Raw genomic sequence first — 21,204 nt, 5'->3', positions numbered from 1 at the left:
GAAAGGTAACTGTGTAACAATGGCACCTTTTTACGGAGCAGTTCTTGTAAATGTTAGTCATATCAACTTACTTCAGTGACAGAAAAAAGGCTTTTGACTCATTACCACTGCAGATTCAGTGCAATGATGGGACATAAATCTGGATTTAATTTCTTCTAAAATTGTTAACCAAGTTCCAGTTGCAGGTTTTAAATCTCTTCTGTTACACCTGTGCAATACCCCTGAATACAAAGAGGTTGCACAAGTGTAACTTATGACAGAATGTGGTCTGCATGGGCTTTATTGCTGATAGTGTGTGAGAATGAAAGTATCCAGATTGTCTTACAAAACCCTATGGGAATGTACAGATCTGGCATTTTAAAAGAAAAATCTTGTTTGTTCAGTATATTTTAACTGAAAATTGATGCAGCAAACACTGAACTCCACAGTGTATTTTAGCCACTTCATAATAGAAACAAACTGAAAACATGATTAATATTTGTATACATTCTTATACTTAAACTTCTTGTTCTTCATCTTTGAAATATTTGATCTACATAATTATGATACAGCATTAGAATTGGCTTTAATGGATTTAAGTCTCTTTTAAACTTTTCTTACCCAACATTCCAATTTAATTTAAAGTTCCCCAGCTTGCTTGTATTTGTAATTTTTTTTAAACAATAGAATTGTATTTCCCTTCCAAAAAAGCCTTTTTGTAAATGAGCTATTCCAATATCGTGCACTGTTCTTGCGAATAGACAAGATATATTTTAGCTATTTTTGTGGGATTCAGTGTTTACTTTCAATATGTGGTATGAATTTTATGCAGTGCATTATTTATGGTATACCTAAGCATTAAGGAAAAGTAGTTACAGTGGATGCTATGTAGCTAATTTCTACCTTCGGTCAGTGGACCATTAAATGGAAATGGTTTTTAATTAAAAAAAAAAATAAGATATTTGGGTCCATAGTACAGACTAAAACTAAATGGATGCATATATTTTAGTTGCAGAAACACAGAAACATTTGACCGAAAGCATTTATGCCACTGTTGTATATTAGTATTACAGTTGTGCATAGATGCCCCAACTGAGATCAGAGCTCCATTGTAGCAGGTACTGTCCATATGCAAAGTAAGAGATAGTCATTGCCCCAAGGAGCTAACAATCTAAATAGACAGAACAAAGTGTTAGAGGGGAAACAGAGACATAAAGAGAAGGGCTTGTCTACATGGGGACACTCAGGAAAAGTAATCCAAATTAACTAAAGGTGTGAATTTAAAGTGGATTAGTTACTCTGTGTTAAACCCTGTGTGGACACTCAGGGCTTGTCTACACTTACATTTTATATCGCTCTAACTTGCTGGCTCAGGTGGCCCCCCTGAGCTGAGCAAGTCCAAGCGCTTTAAAGCGCTAGTGTGGACAGGCTCCAAGCTAATCTCCTCGTGGAGGTGGATTACCAGGAGCGCTGGGAGAGCTGTCTCCCGGTGCTCGCTCGCGACCACACTCGCATTTCAAAGCGCTGCCGTGGGAACGGTCCCGCAGCAGCGCTTTGAAGTTTCCAGTGTAGCCATGCCCTCACATTCAGAATTGAAGTGGCTGTATTAACTGAATTAAGATAAACCAAATTATGGCCACTTCAATTCTGAATGAATGTGTTCACACAAGGGTTTAATGCGTTTTAATTAATGTACTTTACATTCACACCTTTTGTTAATTCAGATTAATTTTCTTGATTGTTCCAAGGTAGAAAACCCTTAGTGACTTCTGAAGGTCACAGGAAATCAATACCAGAACCAAGGACCTAAGTTAGGTCACAGGAAATCAATACCAGAACTAAGGACCTGGGTCACAGTCCAGTCCTCCATCCACTAGATGTCTGCCTTCCGTACATTATACATTTGTTGTTGTTGCTCTTATTTAAATAGCAAAGAATTCAACTAAATCATCTTAAAGAAAATAAGTACTTAAGTTGAAAATTTGTATTTAATGGTTGACTTATAAGCCCCTGAAAGACACAGCTTCTAATGGAAAACGTCACAGACTTTGAATTATAATGATTCTGTCAAGTATTAACTGTAATTACAGTTTTCAGTTTAACACCACAAAGTAAATATCTATCATTTCCTTGTTAGGAAGGAGAAGCAGTTGTTGCCAGTGGTGGAACATCAGAAGATGAAGAGAAAGCATGGCACAGTGATGGTAGTTCTAGGTAAGTGATAGAATACAGTAATAAGTAAAATATTATAACTTTTAAGGATTCTGTCCTCTCTGCATGTTTCATTATCATTAATGAGCATTATGCACATAGAAGAGAGAAAATGCTTAAGAACTTAAAAGATATGAAAACAGAGTCTTGCAGCTTTTGAGTGTTAAATTCAGAGGAATCTGTGAAACTTAATTTTTCAGGAGGTGTTTCCTAACCTTTTTGGGGCGGGTGGGAGGTATAATTTCAGGAGGCATTAGACCAGCGGTTCTCAAATTGTGGGTCGGGACCCCAAAATGGGTCGTAGTCTCCTTTGAATGGGGTCACTAGGGCTGGCTTAGATTTGCTGGGGCCCAGGGCTGAAGCCCAAGCCACACTGCCCAGGGCCGAAGCCAAAGCCAGAGGGTTTCAGCCCTGAGTGGCTGGGCTCAGGTTGCAGGTCCCTGGGGGTTGCAGGCCCTTGAGCTTCAGCTTTGGCCTCCCTGCCCAGAGCAGTGAGGCTCGGGCTTTGGTGCCCCTCCCCACCCACCCCCGGCAGTGGGGCTGGGGTGGGCTCAGGATTCAGTCTCTCTCCTGGGGTCGTGAAGTAATTTTTGTTGTCAGAAGGGGGTTGCGGTGCAATGAAGTTTGAGAACCCCTGCATTAGACTAATCTGAGGTGGCAGTTGGGGATGTGGAAAGCTGAAAAGAAACTGCTAATAGAAAGCTACCTAGTTGTCAGGTAAAGTTTTTGGCACTTCCTTGAAAATTGCCTGCTTTCTCTCTCTATTCTGGCAGTAGCACATAATGCAGCCGGCTTTGTGGGCAGCTTTTTTATTTATATTTATATATATTTATATATATATTTACAGGTGTAGACAGTAGCTAACTGGTCAAAGATGCTCTACTCAGCCATGCAGCTTAGTCCTATGAAACTTGAAATGGGCACTTGTTCCATGGCAGACAGCTTTCAGGTGGTTAGGGAAATGAAGAGGAAGGAGTTAGCAGGGGAGATGGACCAGAAAAGCAAGAGAGCAAAACAGAGTTTAAGCCAAAAAAAAAACAAAAAGGAGAAAAAACTAGAAGAAAGAGAAGACTGAAATGGATAACAAGAGAAAATATAACTAACAATTTATATGAGAGAAAAGGTGGATCTTTTATTGGACCAACTTCTTTTGGTGAGAGAGACAAGCTTTTGACTTACACAGAACTCTTCTTCGGGTCTAGGAAAGGTACTCTCAACATGATAGCAAAATGCAAAGTGGAACAGATTGTTTAGCATATGTACAGTACTTAGCACATATTGTAAGGGACAGTTCAAGGTAATAGCCTGGGGGTTCTCAAACTGAGGGTTGGGCCCCCTCAGGGGATCGCGAGGCTATTACATGGCGGGTTGCAAGCTGTCAGCCTCCACCCCAAATCCAGCTTTGCCTCCAACATTTATAATGGTGTTAAATATATAAAAGAGTGTTTTTAATGTGTAAGGGGGGGGTCGCACTCATAGGCTTTCTGTGTGAAAGGGGTCACCAATACAAAAGTCTGAGAACCTCTGCTCTACACAGACTCACTACCCTTATGAGTCTCATAGAGACAGTTCAGGCCAGCCGTTAAACATCAGCCAGGAACTGCCTTCAGCTAGGTCATATGGCAGCCTGCACCTTTGTCACCCCAAACACCTGGATATTCATGAGGTGTCTTCTGATGTGACTCACTTCTGTCTATTCCTTGAACGGGGATAGACTAACCAAACTGATATCACTGCCCTCTATAGTAAAGCACTCCTGGGACTGGTGAAAAGACCCATCCAATATCCGAGCAGGCATTTCATTCGTGCTGCCACCACCGCCACTGTCTCTAATGTGTATGCCTCCCTAATAGGCTGGGGAGCTCACTTGCACAACCGCAAGGTTCGAGGCAAGTGGTCTTCCACAAAAGTGACCCTCCATATCAATGTTTTGAAGCTAAAGGCCATCAAGAACGCCTGGGCACACTTTTTGCCTTTCATCAAGAATATCCATTCAAAGATCATGATGGACAATCTGACCTGTATGTTTTATGTAAATTGCCAGGGTGGTGCTAGATTTCCCTCCCTCTGCATGGAAGCACTCAAACTTTGGAACTGGTGCATCTGTCACAACATGCTCATCTCAGCTCTCTGTCTACCAGGGATACAGAATGTGACAGCCAACAGTCTGTCGGAACTTTTCTCACAACCACAAATGGGAACTAAATTCAAAGATGCTTTGAGTCATATTTGCCCTTTGGGGAACCCCAACTACAGATCTCTTTGCTACTTACTGGGACAAGAAATGTTGTTGTTACTGCTTTAGGGCCGACCTGGGGAAACATTCACTGGGAGACGCCCTCATCCTCCCCTGGGACAGGGACCTCTTGTATGTCTTTCCCCCATTTCCTTTTCTATGCAAGGTCCTGTTGAAAATTCGATGAGACAAAGCAAGTTATTCTGAGAGCCCCCTCCTGGCCAGACAAGTCTGGTTCCCTTATCTGACACAGATGGCAATATGTTCTCTGGTTTCTCTGAGTCCCATTCCTCACCTTCTCTCTCAAAGCAATGGGCTGATCCTTCATTCCAACCTGCAGGTCCTCCACTTCCAGACTTGTTTCCTTCTTGGTTCCAAGACATAGAGTTAGAATACTCTGATGAGGTGAAAGACGTGTTGCTGCACAGCCAGAATTCAACCACTCAATGTACTTGCCAACAAAAATGGAAAGGATTCCAAGTTTGGTGTCTTTGTAAGCACACAGACTCAATCTTGTCTTCCCTCCAGCTGATTTTAGACTACATTTTAGACTTCAAGAGATCAAAACTCTCACTCAGCTCCCTTAAGTTCCATATTGTGTCCATAACGGCTTTTCACCATCAGGTAGACAGATAATCAGTGTTTGCTCATCCACTGACACATAGATTCTTTAAGTGCATTGGGAATCTTTTCCTGCATTTGATACCACCCACTCTGCCCTGGGATCTTAATCTGGTTCTCAAAGCTTTGACTAGACTTCCTTTTGAGCCCATGGCAACTTACTCTCTCTTACACCTGTCCATGAAGACATCGTATCTAATTGCCATCAACTTAGCTAGGTGCATAGGAGAAATAGCTGGCACACCCACCATACATGGTCTTTATTTTAAAGACAAAGTAACTCTGAGGCCGCATCCCAAGTTTCTCCCTGAAGTTACCTCCTCTTTCCAAAACAGCAGATCCATCTTCCTGTTTTTTCCCCAAAACCACGTTGTGACTACAGGGAGGCAATTATGCATATGCTAGATATTAGAAGAGCACGAGCCTTCTACTTGAACTGGACTAAGGACTTACTTTCATTCGTGGAAAGATCCAAAGGCTCCATAATATCGTCTCAAAGACTGTGCAGATGGGTCTTTGCTTGCGTTAATCACTGCTATCAAGGGCACAACTTGTTGCCTCCCTCTGGAATCTGTATACACTCCACAAGATCAGTTTCTAGCTCGGTCACATTTCTTAAAGATGTCGCTATCTCAGAAATCTGCAGAGCAGTGACATGGGCCTCTGCCCACACTTAAGCAGAATATTATGTGATCACTGGAGATTTGGCCTCTGATGCCATCTTCAGCTACACAGTACTCTCTGTAGTAACAGACTCCAATCCAAAGGCCCAGCCTTCCATGGGGGATACTACTATGAAGTCACCTATAGTGGAGCACCCATAGGAACGCTACTCAAAGAAGAGGAAGTTACTCACATTGGTTCTTTGAGATATGTGTCCCTATGGATGCTCCACAAACCACCTTTCTCTCCTCTACTTTGGAGTTCTCCATAAGGGGCTCTGAGTTAGAGAATAAACGGAGTGAGGTTTGCCCATGTAGTGCTAAATAATCTCGAGGCAGACCACAAGGGAGGGAAAGTATGTGTGTGGGCTGAATGGACACTGCTAGTTAGAATCTCCATTAGAGGCGCAGGAGCACAGATACACCTATGGTGGAGCACCCATAGGGCACATATCTCAAAGAACCCCCATTACTGCACAAGGTGAGGTCATTTCCTCATATGAAGAGAAGAAATATTTTAATTGCTAACTCTAGAAGCCTGGGTAACAAACAAGAGAAATTGGAATTGCTTGTTTGAGCATAAATTTGATCTAGTTGGCATAACTGAAACCTGGTGGCATGATTTGAATGTTACAATAAATGGTTATAACTTATTTAGAAAGGATCAAGTGGGCAAAAGGGGAAGGGGAGTGGCACTCTGTCAAAAATGGCATTACCTATTTCTGAGTCAAATGTAACTTGAAAGAAAGTGATCCTGAATGCTTATGGATCAGTGCCCCAACAGATAAAGCACAATATGGGGTATTAGTTGGTGTCTGCTACAGACCACACTAGGGAACAGGATGGCCACCTAGTTATGCATCTATTTATAATGCATAGGGGAAAAAGTTGCATTATAATGGGGGACTTCAATTTGATTGGCATATGCTGGAGGTCTCATACTGCCAATACTAAAATATCCTTGGAATTTCTAAATATTACTGTTGACAATATCCTAATTCAAAAGTGTTGCAGCAAACACAAGGAAATTCTATATTAGAATTCATCTTGACAGATAAAGAAGAATTGAGCACAGAACAAAAAATTAATGGTCGCTTAGGTACAAGTGATCACAACTTGGTCATAGTTATAATGTGCAAACTAAATAAAATCCAGACCAGTAATATATATATACTTGGTGCTTTAATAGGGCCAGTTTCACAACGCTGAAAACAATTATGAGCCAAATCAGGAGGAAGAATGTAACCAGAAAAATATCAGTGATAATTTGGAATTGTTTAAGAATGCTTCATTAGATGCTCCAAAAGTCAAAATAAAAGAAGGCCATATTGGTTAAAAAACTGACCTAATTTAGAGGGGAAGTGGAAGTAGCTATAAAATATATACATATAACAAATGGAAGAAAGGGGAAGTTGGTAGTTATGAATATAAATCAGAAGCTAAGAATTGTGGAAAATTGGTAGGGGAAGTAAAGAGAGACAAAGAGAAAACTGTCCAGCAAAGATAAGGACAATAAGGAGGAGCATAAATATCTTAGGAACAAAACAAATCCTGACAATGGTTTTGGTCTATTATGAGATAGAAATGGTAGAATTATTGATGATAATGCAGAAAAGGCAGAAGTGTTCAATAAATATTTCTGCTCTGTATTTGGGAAAAAAACAGATTACGTATTAAGTAGTTGCGTATTAAGTATATTAAGTAGTCTCTTCATATGATGATAACATTTTCAATTCCACAAGTATCTCAGGAGGAAGTTAAACAGCAGCTACTAAAGTTGGAGATTTTTAAATCAGCAGATTGAGATAGTTTGCATCTATGAGTTTTAAAAAAGCTAGCTGAGGAGCTCACTGGGCTGTTAATGTTAATTTTCAATAAGTCTTGGAGCACTAGGGAAGTTCCAGAAGACTGAAAGAAAGCTAATGTTGTGCCAATTTTTAAAAAGGGTCAATGGGATGACCCAGGCCTGTCAGTATGTTGTGGATCCTAGGCCCGGTAATGGAGTGGCTGATATGGGACTGGAATAATAATGAATTAAAGGAGGATGATATGATTAATGCAAATCAATATTAATTTATGGAAAATAGATCCTGGCAAACTAACTTGATATCTTTTTTTAAATTAGATTACAAGCTTGGTTGATTAAGGTAATAGTGTTGATATAATACACTTAAACTTTTGAAAGACATTTGACTTGGTACTATGTGACATTTTGATTAAAGAAATTAGAATGATATAAAATTAACATGGCACAAATTAAATAGATTAAAAACTGGGTAATTGATAGTTCTCAAAATGTAATTGTAAATGTGGAATCATCATTGAGCAGGTGTGTTTCTAGAGGGGTCCTGCAGAGATTTGTTCTTGGACCTACTCTAGTTAACATTTTCATGAATGACTTGGAATAAAACATAAAATAATCACTGATAAAGTTTGCAGATAACAGAAAATTGAGAGAGTGGTAAACAATGAAGAGGACAGGTCATTAATAGAAAGTGATCTGGATCAATTGGTAAGCTGAGTGCAAGCAAAAATATATTTTTTAATATGGCTAAATGTACATATCTAGAAATAAAGACTGTAGGCTGTACAGGATGGGGGATTCTATCCTGGGAAGTAGTGACTCTGGAAAAAGATTTGGGGAGGGTAGGTGGATATCTGGTGAACATGAGCTCCCAATACGATGCTGTGGCCAAAAAGGCGAATGCGATCCTTAGATGCATACACAGGGGAATCGAGTAGTAGAGAGATTATTTTGCCTCTGCATTTGACACTGGTGCAACTGCTGCTGGAATACTGCATCCAGTTCTGGTGTCCACAATTCAAAAAAGAAGTTGATAAATTGGAGAGGGTTCAGAGAGGAGTCATGAGAATGATTAAAGGAGTAGACAACCTACCTTATAGACTAAAGGAGTTCAATCTATTTATTTTAATAAAGAGAAGGTCAAGGGCTGACTTGATTTCAATCTGTAAGTGCCTACATGGGAAACAAATATTTAATAATGAACTTTTCAGTCTTGTAGTAGAGTGGGGTATAACACGATCCAATGGCTGAAAGTTGAAGCTAGACAAATTCAGACTGGAAGTGGGGTAAATTTTTAACAGTGAGTGTAATTAACCATTGGAAAAACTCAGTAAGGGTCGTTGTAGTGGATTCTTCATCCACTATTTTTAAATCAAAGTGAATGACAAATCTAAAGTATTGTCTGTGATGGAATACACCCCATGTTCACACCCGACACCCTATTGTAATAATCTTTGTACAAAGTATGCTTTGTAAGGTACCATTTGAAAACTCATAATTTGCAGGTCAGTATTGTCCTGGTAAAATATGTGTGGCAACACTGCATGTAAAGTTATAAGATTCCCCTGTATGATTTTATTAAAACATGTTCCAAACACCGCAGCCCTGCCAAGGCAGAAATCAAAGGGGTGTCCTGCACAAAGGAAGGTATATGTGCTTGCCTTTGGCCTTGTCTACACTGCAGAGTTTTGTTGGCATGTTCACGCTACACTCCCTTTGTTGGCAGAGCATGTCCACACTTGGGGCACTAGCATTGACAGTGAGAGCAGTGCACTATGGGTAGCTATCCCACAATTCAACTTGCCACCTTCTGCTGCTAGATTTTGTGGGAAGGCGGATTGGATCACAGCACATCATGGGTCCTGGCTCAACCTCCCATGATGCATTGCTTTCCATCCCAGCATTCCATGTGATTCAATTTTTGGTTCATGGCATTTATCAATGGCCCTTGTTTGCTGTTTACCCTGCCATCTCTGTGAAAGGATGGATTCTGCACTGTTCTCCAATGCTCTGCTAGCTATCAGTAACACATCGCAAATGGCAGTGTAGGTAATCGTGAAGTTCCTAACTCAACAGGATTCACACTTGCCTGACGTGCTGTCTGACATGGATAGGAACAACATTAGATTACTTTTGGCATTCAAGGAACAGCTGAACATGGTGGACCGTTGCTTTTGGGCTCAGGAAACTAGCACTGAGTGGTGGGATCATAGTCCCATGAAGGTCTGGGATGACAAACAGTGGCTATAGAATTTTCAGAGGAGGAAAGCAACCTTCCTGGAACTGCGTGCAGAGCTTGCCCCAGCCCTGTGGCACAAGGACACCTAAATAAGAGCTTCCCTCTCAGCAGAGAAGAGCATGGTGATTGCTGTATGGAAGCTGGCAACTCCAGACTGCTACCAGTTAGTCGCGAATCAGTTTGGAGTCAGGAAGTCAACCATAGGGTCTGCATTAAGGCAAGTGTGCAGGACCATTAATCGCATCCTGCTATGAAGAACCATGACTCTTGGCAATGGGCATGAGATAGTGGATGGCTTTGAATAAATGGGTTTCCCTAACTGTGGAGGGACAATAGATGGCATGCATATTCCAATTTTGGAACCAGACCACCTTGCAATAGGAAGTGGTACTTCTCCATATTGTTGCAGGGATTTCTGGATCACCGCAGGTGTTTGACTGGCATCAATGCGGGGTGGTCTGGAAAGGTGCATGACGCATGTGTAATAAAATCATAGAAGATTAGGGTTGGAAGAGACCTCAGGAGGTCATCTAGTCCAACCCCCTGCTCAAAGCAGGACCAATCCCCAACTAAATCATCCCAGCCAGAGCTTTGTGAAGCTGGGCCTTATAAATCTCTAAGAATGGAGATTCCACCACTTCCCTAGGTAACCCATTCCAGTGCTTCACCACCCTCCTAGTGAAATAGTTTTTCCTAATATCCAACCTAGACCTCCTGCACTGCAACTTGAGTCCATTGCTCCTTGTTCTGTCATCTGCCACCATTGAGAACAGCCTAGCTCCATCTTCTTTGTGTTGGTAAGGGTGAAAAGTTTGCTCAGGGGTGCACTGCTGAGGCACGCTGCTGGAATGCTGATTTTGAGCAGCCAGATACCAGGGCTATTTGAAGGGCACAACAGGGGGCAGTTCGAATCAGGGAGGCTTTGAGGGAATACTTTGAAATTGAGAATTAGTAATGTATATTATTAAGCTTGGGACTATAATGCTTAAGGAAATCGAGTTTTGCTAGGAAGCACTTGTGATTTTTGTGGCCTAGGATTCTATCTAAGCAAATAATTAAACTGCGTGTGTATGTGTTGCTGCCACCTGCTGTCACAATTTGCAGGAAACAAATAAAGATTACTTATCATTCAAAAACTTGGCTTTTATTGCACCGAAACAACCACCAAACAGACACACACACACTCTCTCTCTCTCACACACACACACACACAAATGCTTGGTGGGAGAGGAGACACCAGGGGAGGCGGACTTTCCGAGCTGAGTATGTTTCAGGTTGAGGGGCTGACTGGAAGTGAGGACAGCCAAGCCCTAAGATACAACCGCATTTGCTCCAATCCCTCAGACAGAGACAAGCACCTACAAGATCTTTATCAATCATTCTCTAAACTACAATACCCACTTGGGGAAGTGAGGAAACAGATTGACAGAGCAAGATGGGTACTCATAAGTCACCTGTTACAGGACAGGTCCAACAAGGAAAATAACAAAACACCACTGGCCATCACATACAGCCCCCAGCTAAAACCTCTCCAGCACATCATCAACAATGTACAGCCTAACCTGGAAAACGATCCCTCACTCTCACAGACCTTGGGAGGCAGGCCAGTCCTCGCTTACAGCCCCCCAACCTGAAACAAATACTCACCAGTGACTACACACCACAGAAACACTAACCCAGGAACCAATCCCTGTAACAAACCCCATTGCCTACTCTGTCCCCATATCTACTCTAGCGACACCATCATAGGACCCAACCACATCAGCCACACCATCAGGGGCTCATTCACCTGCATATCTACTAATGTGATATATGCCATCATGTGCCAGCAGTGCCCCTCTGCCATGTACATTGGCCAAACCAGACAGTCTCTATGTAAAAGAATAAATGGACACAAATCAGACATCAGGAATGGTTACATACAAAAGCCAGTAGGAGAACACTTCAGTCTCGCTGGACATTCAATAACAGATTTAAAAGTAGCCATCCTTCAACAACAAAAACTTCATAAACAGACTTCAAAGAGAAACTGCAGAGCTACAATTCATTTGCAAACTTAACTCCATTAATTTGGGTTTGACTAGGGACTGGGAGTGGCTGGCTCACTACAAAAGCAATTTTCCCTTTCTTGGTATTGACACCTCCTCATCAATTATTGGGAGTGGACACATCCACCCTGACTGAATTGGCCTTCTCAACATTGGTTCTCCACTTGTAAGGTAACTCCCTTCTGCTCATGTGCCAGTATATTTATGCCTGTATCTGTAATTTTCACTCCATGCATCTGTAGAAGTGGGGTTTTCAACCCACGAAAGCTTATGCCCAAATAAATCTGTTAGTCTTTAATGTTCCACTGGACTCCTCGTTGTTTTTGTAGAAAGTGGAAAGTAATGCACAGGCAGAGTTTGGGGAGGGCATGAGAAAGAGTTTTGAATCTGCTGAAGGGGAAGGCCACATCTGCAGAAGCACAAGGAACAAAACACAGAAGCATGATTGTTAAGTACACGCACACCTTTGAACCAGTCTATTAAAATACACCTTTAGTAACATATCAGTCACTTTCTCACTGACCCTTGACAAGCACACATGTTGGCGAACACCCCAAGCATGGTGAGTTTACTCCTGGGCGGGGGGCATTTTCCATGGATAGAAAAGCAATATGAAAGGGCCACAATGCAGTCAACTAGGAACAATATTCTAAATTTTCCTACCCTTTTCCACAGGCCAAAACTTATAGCAGATATCTCATTCTTGAGAGGAAACAACGAAGCAAGGGTGCATCTACTGCACACTTGCAGCTTCCAACCGAGTCCCTATGCTTCTCACCTGTATGCCACTTTGGTCCCTGCTCAAATGATTGCAGAATGGCATGGGAAAGTTTCCTTCAATGAGGGAAGAAACAAAGGAGCTCTGCTAAGGAACCTTTGGCAGAGGATTGCCGAGTACCTCTAGGAAAGTTTCCTAGAGATCTCTCTAGAGGATTCCCATGAAATCTTGGTGTACATCAACATCCTGTTATGTCATACTGCTTAACTGCACAGGGAAATGTCCAGCACACAGAAACAGCCTGCCTTGTACATTTCTATGCCCTCAATCCACTTCCAACCTACACAAAGCAAAACAGCTTTTATAAAGGGAAGTTATGCGTCACCAATGTATTAACGTTCTTCGAGGGTATCAGCAACAACGTGGATAGGGTGATCTAACCAGTTTAGTGTAGTTGGCTTGATAAGGTCCCTCATCAAAAGCTCTTAAGAAAACTAAGTAGTCATGGGATTAGAAGGGAAGGTTCTCTCAGTGATCAGTAACTGGTTAAAAGATAGGAAACAAAGGGCAGGAATAAATGGTTATTGTTCACAATGGAAAGAGATGAGTAGTAGGCTCCCCCAAGGATCTGTACTGGGACCTGTGTTGTTCAGCCTGTTCATTAATGATCTGGAAAAGGGAGTGAATAGTGAAGTGGCAAAGTTTGCAGATGATACACAGTTTTTCAAGATAGTTAAGTCAAAATCTGACTGTGAAGAGCTACAGGGAGTTCTCACAAAACTGGGTGCCTAGACAACAAAATGGCAGATGAAATTCAGCATTGATAAGTGCAGAGTAATGCGTATTAGAAAAAAATAATCCCAATTACACATATATAATGATAGGTTCTAAATTAGCTGTTACCCCCTCAAGAAAGAGATCTAGTAGTTATCATGGATAGTTCTCTGAAAACTTCAGCTTAATGTGCTGCAACGATCACAAAATCTAACATTGTGTTAGGAACTGTTAGGAAAGGGATAGAAAAGACAGAAAATATCATTATGCCACTTAATAAATCCATGGTGCATGTATACCTTGAATACTGTGTCCAGTTTTGGTAATCCTATGTAAAAAAAGAATATACTGGGACTGGGAAAGTTTAGAGATGATCAAGAGTATGGAACGGCTTCCATATGAGGAAAGACTAAAAAGATTAGGACCATTTAGTTTGAGTGGTGTGGAAAAACTGAAAAGAGAAGTTTTATTTACCCTTTCCCTCAATACAAAAACCAGGGGTCATCTGGTGAAATTAATAGGCAGCAGATTACATACAAAGAATAAGAAGTTTATTTTTTCACACAATGCACAGTTAACCTGTGGAACTTGTTGCCCTGTGATGTTGTGATGGCCACAACTGTAACTGGGTTCAAAAAAGAATGGGGTAAGTTCATGGAGGATAGGTCTATCAGTGGCTATTAGCTAAGATGGTCAGGGATTCAACCCCATTCTCAGGATGAACCTAAACGTCTGACTGCCAGAAGGTGGGAGAGGAAGATGAGGTGGATCACTCCCAAATGCCCTGTTCTGTATACTCCCCCAAAGCTGTGGTACTGGCTACTGTTGGAGACAGGATACTGGGCTAGATGGACCATCGGTCTGACCTAGTTTGGCAGTTCTTACGTTTGAAGATTGGATGTTTTTCTAAAAGATATGCTTCAGGTATTCTGTTGGGGAAGTTCTATGGCCTGTGTCAGACTAGATGATCACAGTTGGTCCCTTCTGGCCTTGGAATCTCTAATATATAGAGTCATCTTGAAGAACTCTGGTTACAAGTAAATATCTGTCATGTACTGGTGTACCTGATACATGCCAGGAGGATAGGTTCATGTTATGTAATTTATTTAACAAAATACAGATCTTTCTGAAAGATACGTTCTTCCTCATACTGTAGTTTTGGGCTTGATGTAGAAATTGAGTGAGGTTCTTTGTCTTGGGTTGTATGCCATAGGTAAAACTAGATGATCAGTGATCCCTGTGACTTTAAAATGTGTGAATTTATGGGCAGTCCCACTGGTAAAAGAGGCTAAAAACCAGTAAAGGAACGGAGTTAAAATTGTTGGCAGAACCATAAATATGAATTTCCAGACATCCTAGAATGTTTTAAATTGCAGCCCTAATTTACAGTCTCTTAAAATATTATGGGTTTGTATTCCTTTTTTAACTGCAACTTTTTAATAGTGTTACTATTACAGCCTTAACTCCAATCTTAACAATCTTGTCTGGGGTTATATTAATATTGTATAAAGCAGTTTACTCTGAATTTGCTTTGTGAAGCAATTTGTTCTTTGCTTGATTTTTAATTCCCTTCCTTCCTTTGTCCCTTCATTCACCAACTCTAGTGAATACTCCAGTGATTACTCGGACTGGACCGCAGATGCAGGAATTAATCTGCAGCCACCAAAGAAAATTCCTAAACTTAAAACCAAGAAAGCAGAGAGCAGTTCAGAGGATGAAGAGGGGATTGAGAAACAGAAACAGAAGCAAATTAAAAAGGAAAGGAAAAAAGGGAATGAAGATAAAGATGGACCGACAACATCACCAAAGAAAAGGAAACCCAAAGAGAGGAAAAAAAAGGTTGGGTACATTTTATAGCTTATAGGGCACTTATTCTTAGTATTGTGAGAGGCATGAGTAGATTTGAACATGAGTTTATGCAAACCCAAAATACTTTTTAATAATTTGAGAACACATCTTACATTTTATTTATGCAGATATTGATTATCCCGAATGTTATCCCAAATTGATTATCCCAAATAGCCATTGTAAGGTCTCCACATAATGCTTTTTCTTCTCCTGAATTGGCTCTGTAATGGTTATTTTTATTATGATCTGAATTTGAGGTGTTTCACCTCTTGAATATATTGGTGTCCCTACAACCAGGAGTACAATCTTTGCTGTGACTGTGCCACTTCATGACCATTTTATGATGCTCGAGAAGATAAAGCAGTGCTGCTATTAACTGGGAGTATAGAGGCCTTGTAGGACGGCGCTTAAGGAGCCTGGCAAGAAAATAGTATTAAGTGTGGATCCAGGTATAAAATGTTGAAGATCATTCTCAACAGGAGTCTGTGCTAAGTAGTACAAGATAGTAGGTGGCAGTCTGCTTGATCTGCAGCAAGCTTGCATTAATCAGAATAAACCAATTTCTGTTGCTGATTTATCTAGGTATTTATATCACACTCCTCTTCTTGGCATAAAAACACATCTATGATATGATTGTGGATGAGACCTTGACTTCGCATATATTTGGGAAACTTGGCTGCATAACATTTTAACCAGGTATCTCCTATTGGGTACTCAGTTGAGTATGAATCAAAAGAGGGATAGAGAGATGTAGCCACATTAGTTATATCTGGCTGCATGCAGGAGGGCTTCCATTCTAAAAGTATGTCCATCTGGTGTGTGACTCTTGGATGGAGTTAAGATAGGACTTGTGTTGCTGTATAAATTACCCCGTTGCATCTCTGAATTCTTTGTTGAGCTGACTGAGTTCCTCTCTATGGTGATGGTGGAGTTGTCAGAATTTTTTTTGAGGTGACTAGTTTTCATATGGATAATGACTTTTCTCTGTTAGTTCAAGATTTCAGGACTTCTATGATTATGGGACTCTTAAGTGGCTTCTGGCATACATATGGCTGGTCACCTTCTGGATCTCAGTTTTGGGCTTGGGGAGCAGGGGAGTAAAGGCTATACATTTATCATGGACTAAACATTCTTCCATTTTGGGGCAAAGGGCATGTTTTATAGGTCACTCTTTAAATGTTAACAGAACCAGTTCAGCTCTCTGACTGGAGCATACACTAAATAAGAGCGAACACTACACTGAGGGTTTGGTATAACACTGTAGTCTTTTTTTGTCCTCAGCTATTGGTTCAGTGGCCCTTTCCTCACCCTCTTTCCTGGCTTCATTTTCACAAGTTACCATGATGTATAGAAAATCTGTTACAAATGAAAAGGGTAAAGGACTAGTAGTTAGTAGTATTGTTCTGAATCAGACTGTGGTATAAAAGTATTTCTAATCTTACACCACAATTATTCAGGAGATGAGGAAATCTTCATTTCCACTGTAGTTTCTGTAAAGTTACAGTTGCAGGTCAATGGAACTGTTGCAGGGGCGAGCAGACTTGTTAATTCAGGTGATGTCATCTTGTTTACAGAGTTGAGCATTTTGGACTGTGAGGATTTTCACAATGGTTAGAAAATATCACTTAGACAACTCAGACAGAATCTGCATTGGAAACATCAAGTTGGGGATGAGGGACAGATGAAACTATTCTTCTCTGCTTGAATTTCAGACACTGTAGTTTATTGAGGTTCTGTTGGATGTTGCGTCCAAAACCCAGGTTATAATTTCTTGTCTGATGCAGGCTAGCAAAAGGTGGAATGAATTATGATGCCCATTATTAGAGGAGATTGTCAGTGTCTCATAGGAGGGGAAAGTACTAGCATCTCTTATAGAACCTAATGTTAAAATCATTTTTAAGAAACCATCTCCCAGCATGGCCAGTCTCTCCAATTATTTTCCTCTCTCACATCTCCCTTTTATGAAGAGAAAGGATTGTTAAGGATAGGTGGCTGATTTCACTGTTTGCTTTATCTTTGCTGATAGTTCAGTTGATATTAGTCAGTTATTGCATCCAGGCAGATTCTTAGGCATGTTGACCCACCTTTGATACTGTTTACTGCATGTTGTGAAACCTAGCAGCAGTAGATGGAATTGCTTGAGTGGCTTTAATACTTGGTTTTGAGGTCTCAGAAGGTAGTTTTCGTCATCTGACCCAAGAGCTCTCTCATACACACACACACACACATGCTGTTCATTGTGAGTAGAGACACTTACGAGGAATTGGGTAGGTGGAGTGTGCAGTGGTGCTTTATATACAGAAGAGACAAAACTTAGTCTCCATTTTATCAGATCAGGTTATGGAGCTGTCATTTACCCAGTCTAGATAGAATTTGGGGCTTGCATGAGAACTAACTTGGTTAGGACATGACCCAAATAAGACAATGAGGGTACATCTATGTGGCAAGCAGAATCCGCAGCAGCAAGTCTTAGAGCCTAGGTCTACAGAATTGGGCTTGAGCTATGGCACCAAAAATAGCTGTGTAGAAGTCCACCCCTCTAGGCTTTGGAGCCTAACCTCCAGCCTGAGTTTGAACCTCTACACAACTATTTTAAGTGCCGTATCATGAACCTGAGTCTGTAGAGTCAGGTTCTGGGACTCTCTGCCACAGGTTTCTGCTTGTCATGTAGACATATGCAGAGAAACTAAAATCTATCATTATGCATATATAGTTTATTTAAGAAGTGGCTATCAGCAGGGCATATTCATTGAGGTGTCCTAACCTCTGGAATTTACTCCCTCTTCATCACTATCTTTTCTTTCACAGAGCTGGGTTTTGTTAACTCTCAGGACCTGCTGCAAGACCTATATTTTCTCTGAAGCCTTTTCTGTGTGGGTTAGAGTAAACTGGATTAAATTTTCATATTTGATAGTAGGTTGAAAGGATCCTTATGTGAATATTGTTCTAATGCACGTGTTAGTAGAAATAACTTCAAGTTCATGGGCTTTATCAGATAAGTGCTTTTTTGAAAATTAAAATAGACATAAATTCTTTGATTATGGTCAATGTGTCTGTTAATCTGGGTGCACATGGACCCCGTGCGTGCTAGACTGGATTTTTTTTTAATGTATTTTATTTTATTGAATAGAAATGTCCATTGAGGCCATGTATTCACCCTATATTGCCTTTTGCTCTCGTAAGAGGGCAAAAATGGCAGGGCACCTATGACCTTCCTGTAGCAAGGTTGAAGACTCAGTGGCATGGCGCCTCCTGCTGGTCATCCTGGGAATTATCTCTTTTCCAGCTCTGGAGCACCTTCTGTTGGCTGGTGTGTCGCCTGCCTCAGGCCCCCGTGTCCCTCGCGGACCCTGGTGCCCTTTACCTTGGTGTTCTTCCCCAGCAGTACCCCTTGCTCTAGGTCTCCCCTCCCAGGGGAACCCCCAGCCCTCTAAACCCACCTTACTGCAGTGGCTACTGCCACTCGTCATCTAGGCCCCAGTCACTGTGGCAAACTGCAGTCTGTAAAGGCCACTCATCATGGGCAAAGGAGTCGGACCAGCTGCCCCTGCCTAACCTCAGGCTGCACCTTTGCAAGCCCAGTACCTACTTTGGCCTTTAGCCAGGCCCACAGCCTGGGGATTTGCCAGGCTGGAGCTCCCCAGCTCCTCTTGCCTTTCCCCCGCACTGCTCTACTTCTGGTACTGTGAGCTCCCAGGCAGCTAGGCCCTTCCCACTCCAGGGCTGCAGTGAGACTCCACCAGCTTCTGGCCCACAGCCCTCTCATCAGGGCCAGCTGGGCCCTAATTAAGCTGGCCACAGCGGTGGCTGCTTCCCCAATCAGCCTAGCTTGGCTGCTTTTAACCCCTGCTTATTGGAGTGGGGCAGGCGCCCCACTACACTTCCCTCAGTTCTGTCTTGCTGTCCTTGGCATCAAGAAGGAATCTAGCTGGCGTTCAACCCATAGACTTAACTTCAGCGAACTATCTCAAAATCATATACAGATCTTGAGGTTCTTGAGTGTCTCTGGATTAAGTTTAGAAGTGTGAGCAACAAGAGTGTTGTAGTGGTGGGAGTCTGCTATAGACCACCAGACCAGGGGGATGAGGTGGACGAGGCTTTCCTCCAGCAACTCGTAGAAGCTACTAGATCGCACGCCCTGGTTCTCATGGGTGATTTTAATTTTCTGCTGGGAGAGCAATACAGTGGTGCATAGACAATCCAGGAAGTTTTTGGAAAGCGTAGGGGACAATTTCCTGGTGCAAGTGCTAGAGGAGCCAACTCGGGGGGAGCTTTTCTTGACCTGCTACTCACAAACTGGGAAGAATTAGTGGGGGAAGCAAAAGTGGACAGGAATCTGGGAGGCAGTGACCATGAGTTGGTTGAGTTCAGGATCCTGACACAGGGAAGAAAGGTAAGCAGCAGGATACAGACCCTGGACTTCAGGAAAGCAGACTTCGACTCCCTCAGGGAATGGATGGGTAGGATCCTCTGGGAGACTAACATGAAGGGGAAAGGAGTCCAGGAGAGCTGGCTGTATTTCAAGGAATCCCTGTTGAGGTTACAGGGACAAACCATCCCGATGTGTCGAAAGAATAGTAAATATGGCAGGCGACCAGCTTGGCTTAACGGTGAAATCCTAGCGGATCTTAAACATAAAAAAGAAGCTTACAAGAAGTGGAAGGTTGGACATATGACCAGGGAAGAGTATAAAAATATTGCTCGGGCATGTAGGAATGAAATCAGGAGGGCCAAATCGCACCTGGAGCTGCAGCTAGCAAGAGATGTCAAGAGTAACAAGAAGGGTTTCTTCAGGTATGTTGACAACAAGAAGAAAGCCAAGGAAAGTGTGGGCCCCTTACTGAATGAGGGAGGCAACCTAGTGACAGAGGATGTGGAAAAAGCTAATGTATTCAATGCTTTTTTTGCCTCTGTCTTCACTAACAAGGTCAGCTCCCAGACTGCTGCGCTGGGCATCACAACATGGGGAGTAGATGGCCAGCCCTCTGTGGAGAAAGAGGTGGTTAGGGACTATTTAGAAAAGCTGGACATGCACAAGTCCATGGGGCCGGACGAGTTGCATCCGAGAGTGCTAAAGGAATTGGCGGCTGTGATTGCAGAGCCATTGGCCATTATCTTTGAAAACTCGTGGAGATTGGGGAAAGTCCCACATGACTGGACAAAGGGAAGAAGGAGGATCCTGGGAACTACAGGCCAGTCAGCCTCACCTCAGTCCCCGGAAAAATCATGGAGCAGGTCCTCAAAGAATCAATCCTGAAGCACTTACATGAGAGGAAAGTGATCAGGAACAGTCAGCATGGATTCACCAAGGGAAGGTCATGCCTGACTAATCTAATTGCCTTCTATGATGAGATTACTGGTTCTGTGGATGAAGGGAAAGCAGTGGATGTATTGTTTTTTGACTTTAGCAAAGCTTTTGACACGGTCTCCCACAGTATTCTTGCCAGCAAGTTAAAGAAGTATGGGCTGGATGAATGAAAGTGGGTAGAAAGTTGGCTAGATTGTTGGGCTCAACGGGTAGTGATCAATGGCTCCATGTCTAGTTGGCAGCCGGTGTCAAGTGGAGTGCCCCAGGGGTCGGTCCTGGGGCCGGTTTTGTTCAATATCTTCATAAATGATCTGGAGGATGGTGTGGATTGCACTCTCAGCAAATTTGCGGATGATACTAAACTGGGAGGAGTGGTAGATACGCTGGGGGGCAGGGATAGGATACAGAGGGACCTAGACAAATTGGAGGATTGGGCCAAAAGAAATCTGATGAGGTTCAATAAGGATAAGTGCAGGGTCCTGCACTTAGGATGGAAGAACCCAATGCACAGCTACAGACTAGGGACCGAATGGCTAGGCAGCAGTTCTGTGGAAAAGGACGTAGGGGTGACAGTGGACGAGAAGCTGGATATGAGTCAGCAGTGTGCCCTTGTTGCCAAGAAGGCCAATGGCATTTTGGGATGTATAAGTAGGGACATAGCGAGCAGATCGAGGGACGTGATCGTTCCCCTCTATTCGACATTGGTGAGGCCTCATCTGGAGTACTGTGTCCAGTTTTGAGCCCCACACTACAAGA

At 42.3% G+C, this 21,204-nt stretch overlaps 1 protein-coding gene across 7 annotated transcripts in view; it reads left to right on the top strand.

The window, feature by feature from the left end:
- The window catches only part of PHIP (PHIP subunit of CUL4-Ring ligase complex), a 305,059-nt gene that overhangs the window by 186,468 nt on the left and 97,387 nt on the right, over window positions 1-21,204 (top strand). For all 7 annotated transcript variants that reach the window (XR_013635547.1, XM_073336505.2, XM_073336507.2 and 4 more), the window contains 2 exons: window positions 2,117-2,193; window positions 14,897-15,131. Coding sequence is in view for 6 of the 7 variants with exons in the window: in XM_073336505.2 (XP_073192606.1) it covers window positions 2,117-2,193; window positions 14,897-15,131 (312 nt within the window). In the remaining variant the exon portion in view is untranslated. The remainder of the gene's footprint in view (window positions 1-2,116; window positions 2,194-14,896; window positions 15,132-21,204) is intronic.

The sequence above is a fragment of the Lepidochelys kempii genome, chromosome 3 (assembly GCF_965140285.1).
Source record: "Lepidochelys kempii isolate rLepKem1 chromosome 3, rLepKem1.hap1, whole genome shotgun sequence".
NCBI classification, from domain to species: Eukaryota; Metazoa; Chordata; order Testudines; family Cheloniidae; genus Lepidochelys; species Lepidochelys kempii.
This window is presented reverse-complemented; position numbering and strand designations above follow the sequence as displayed.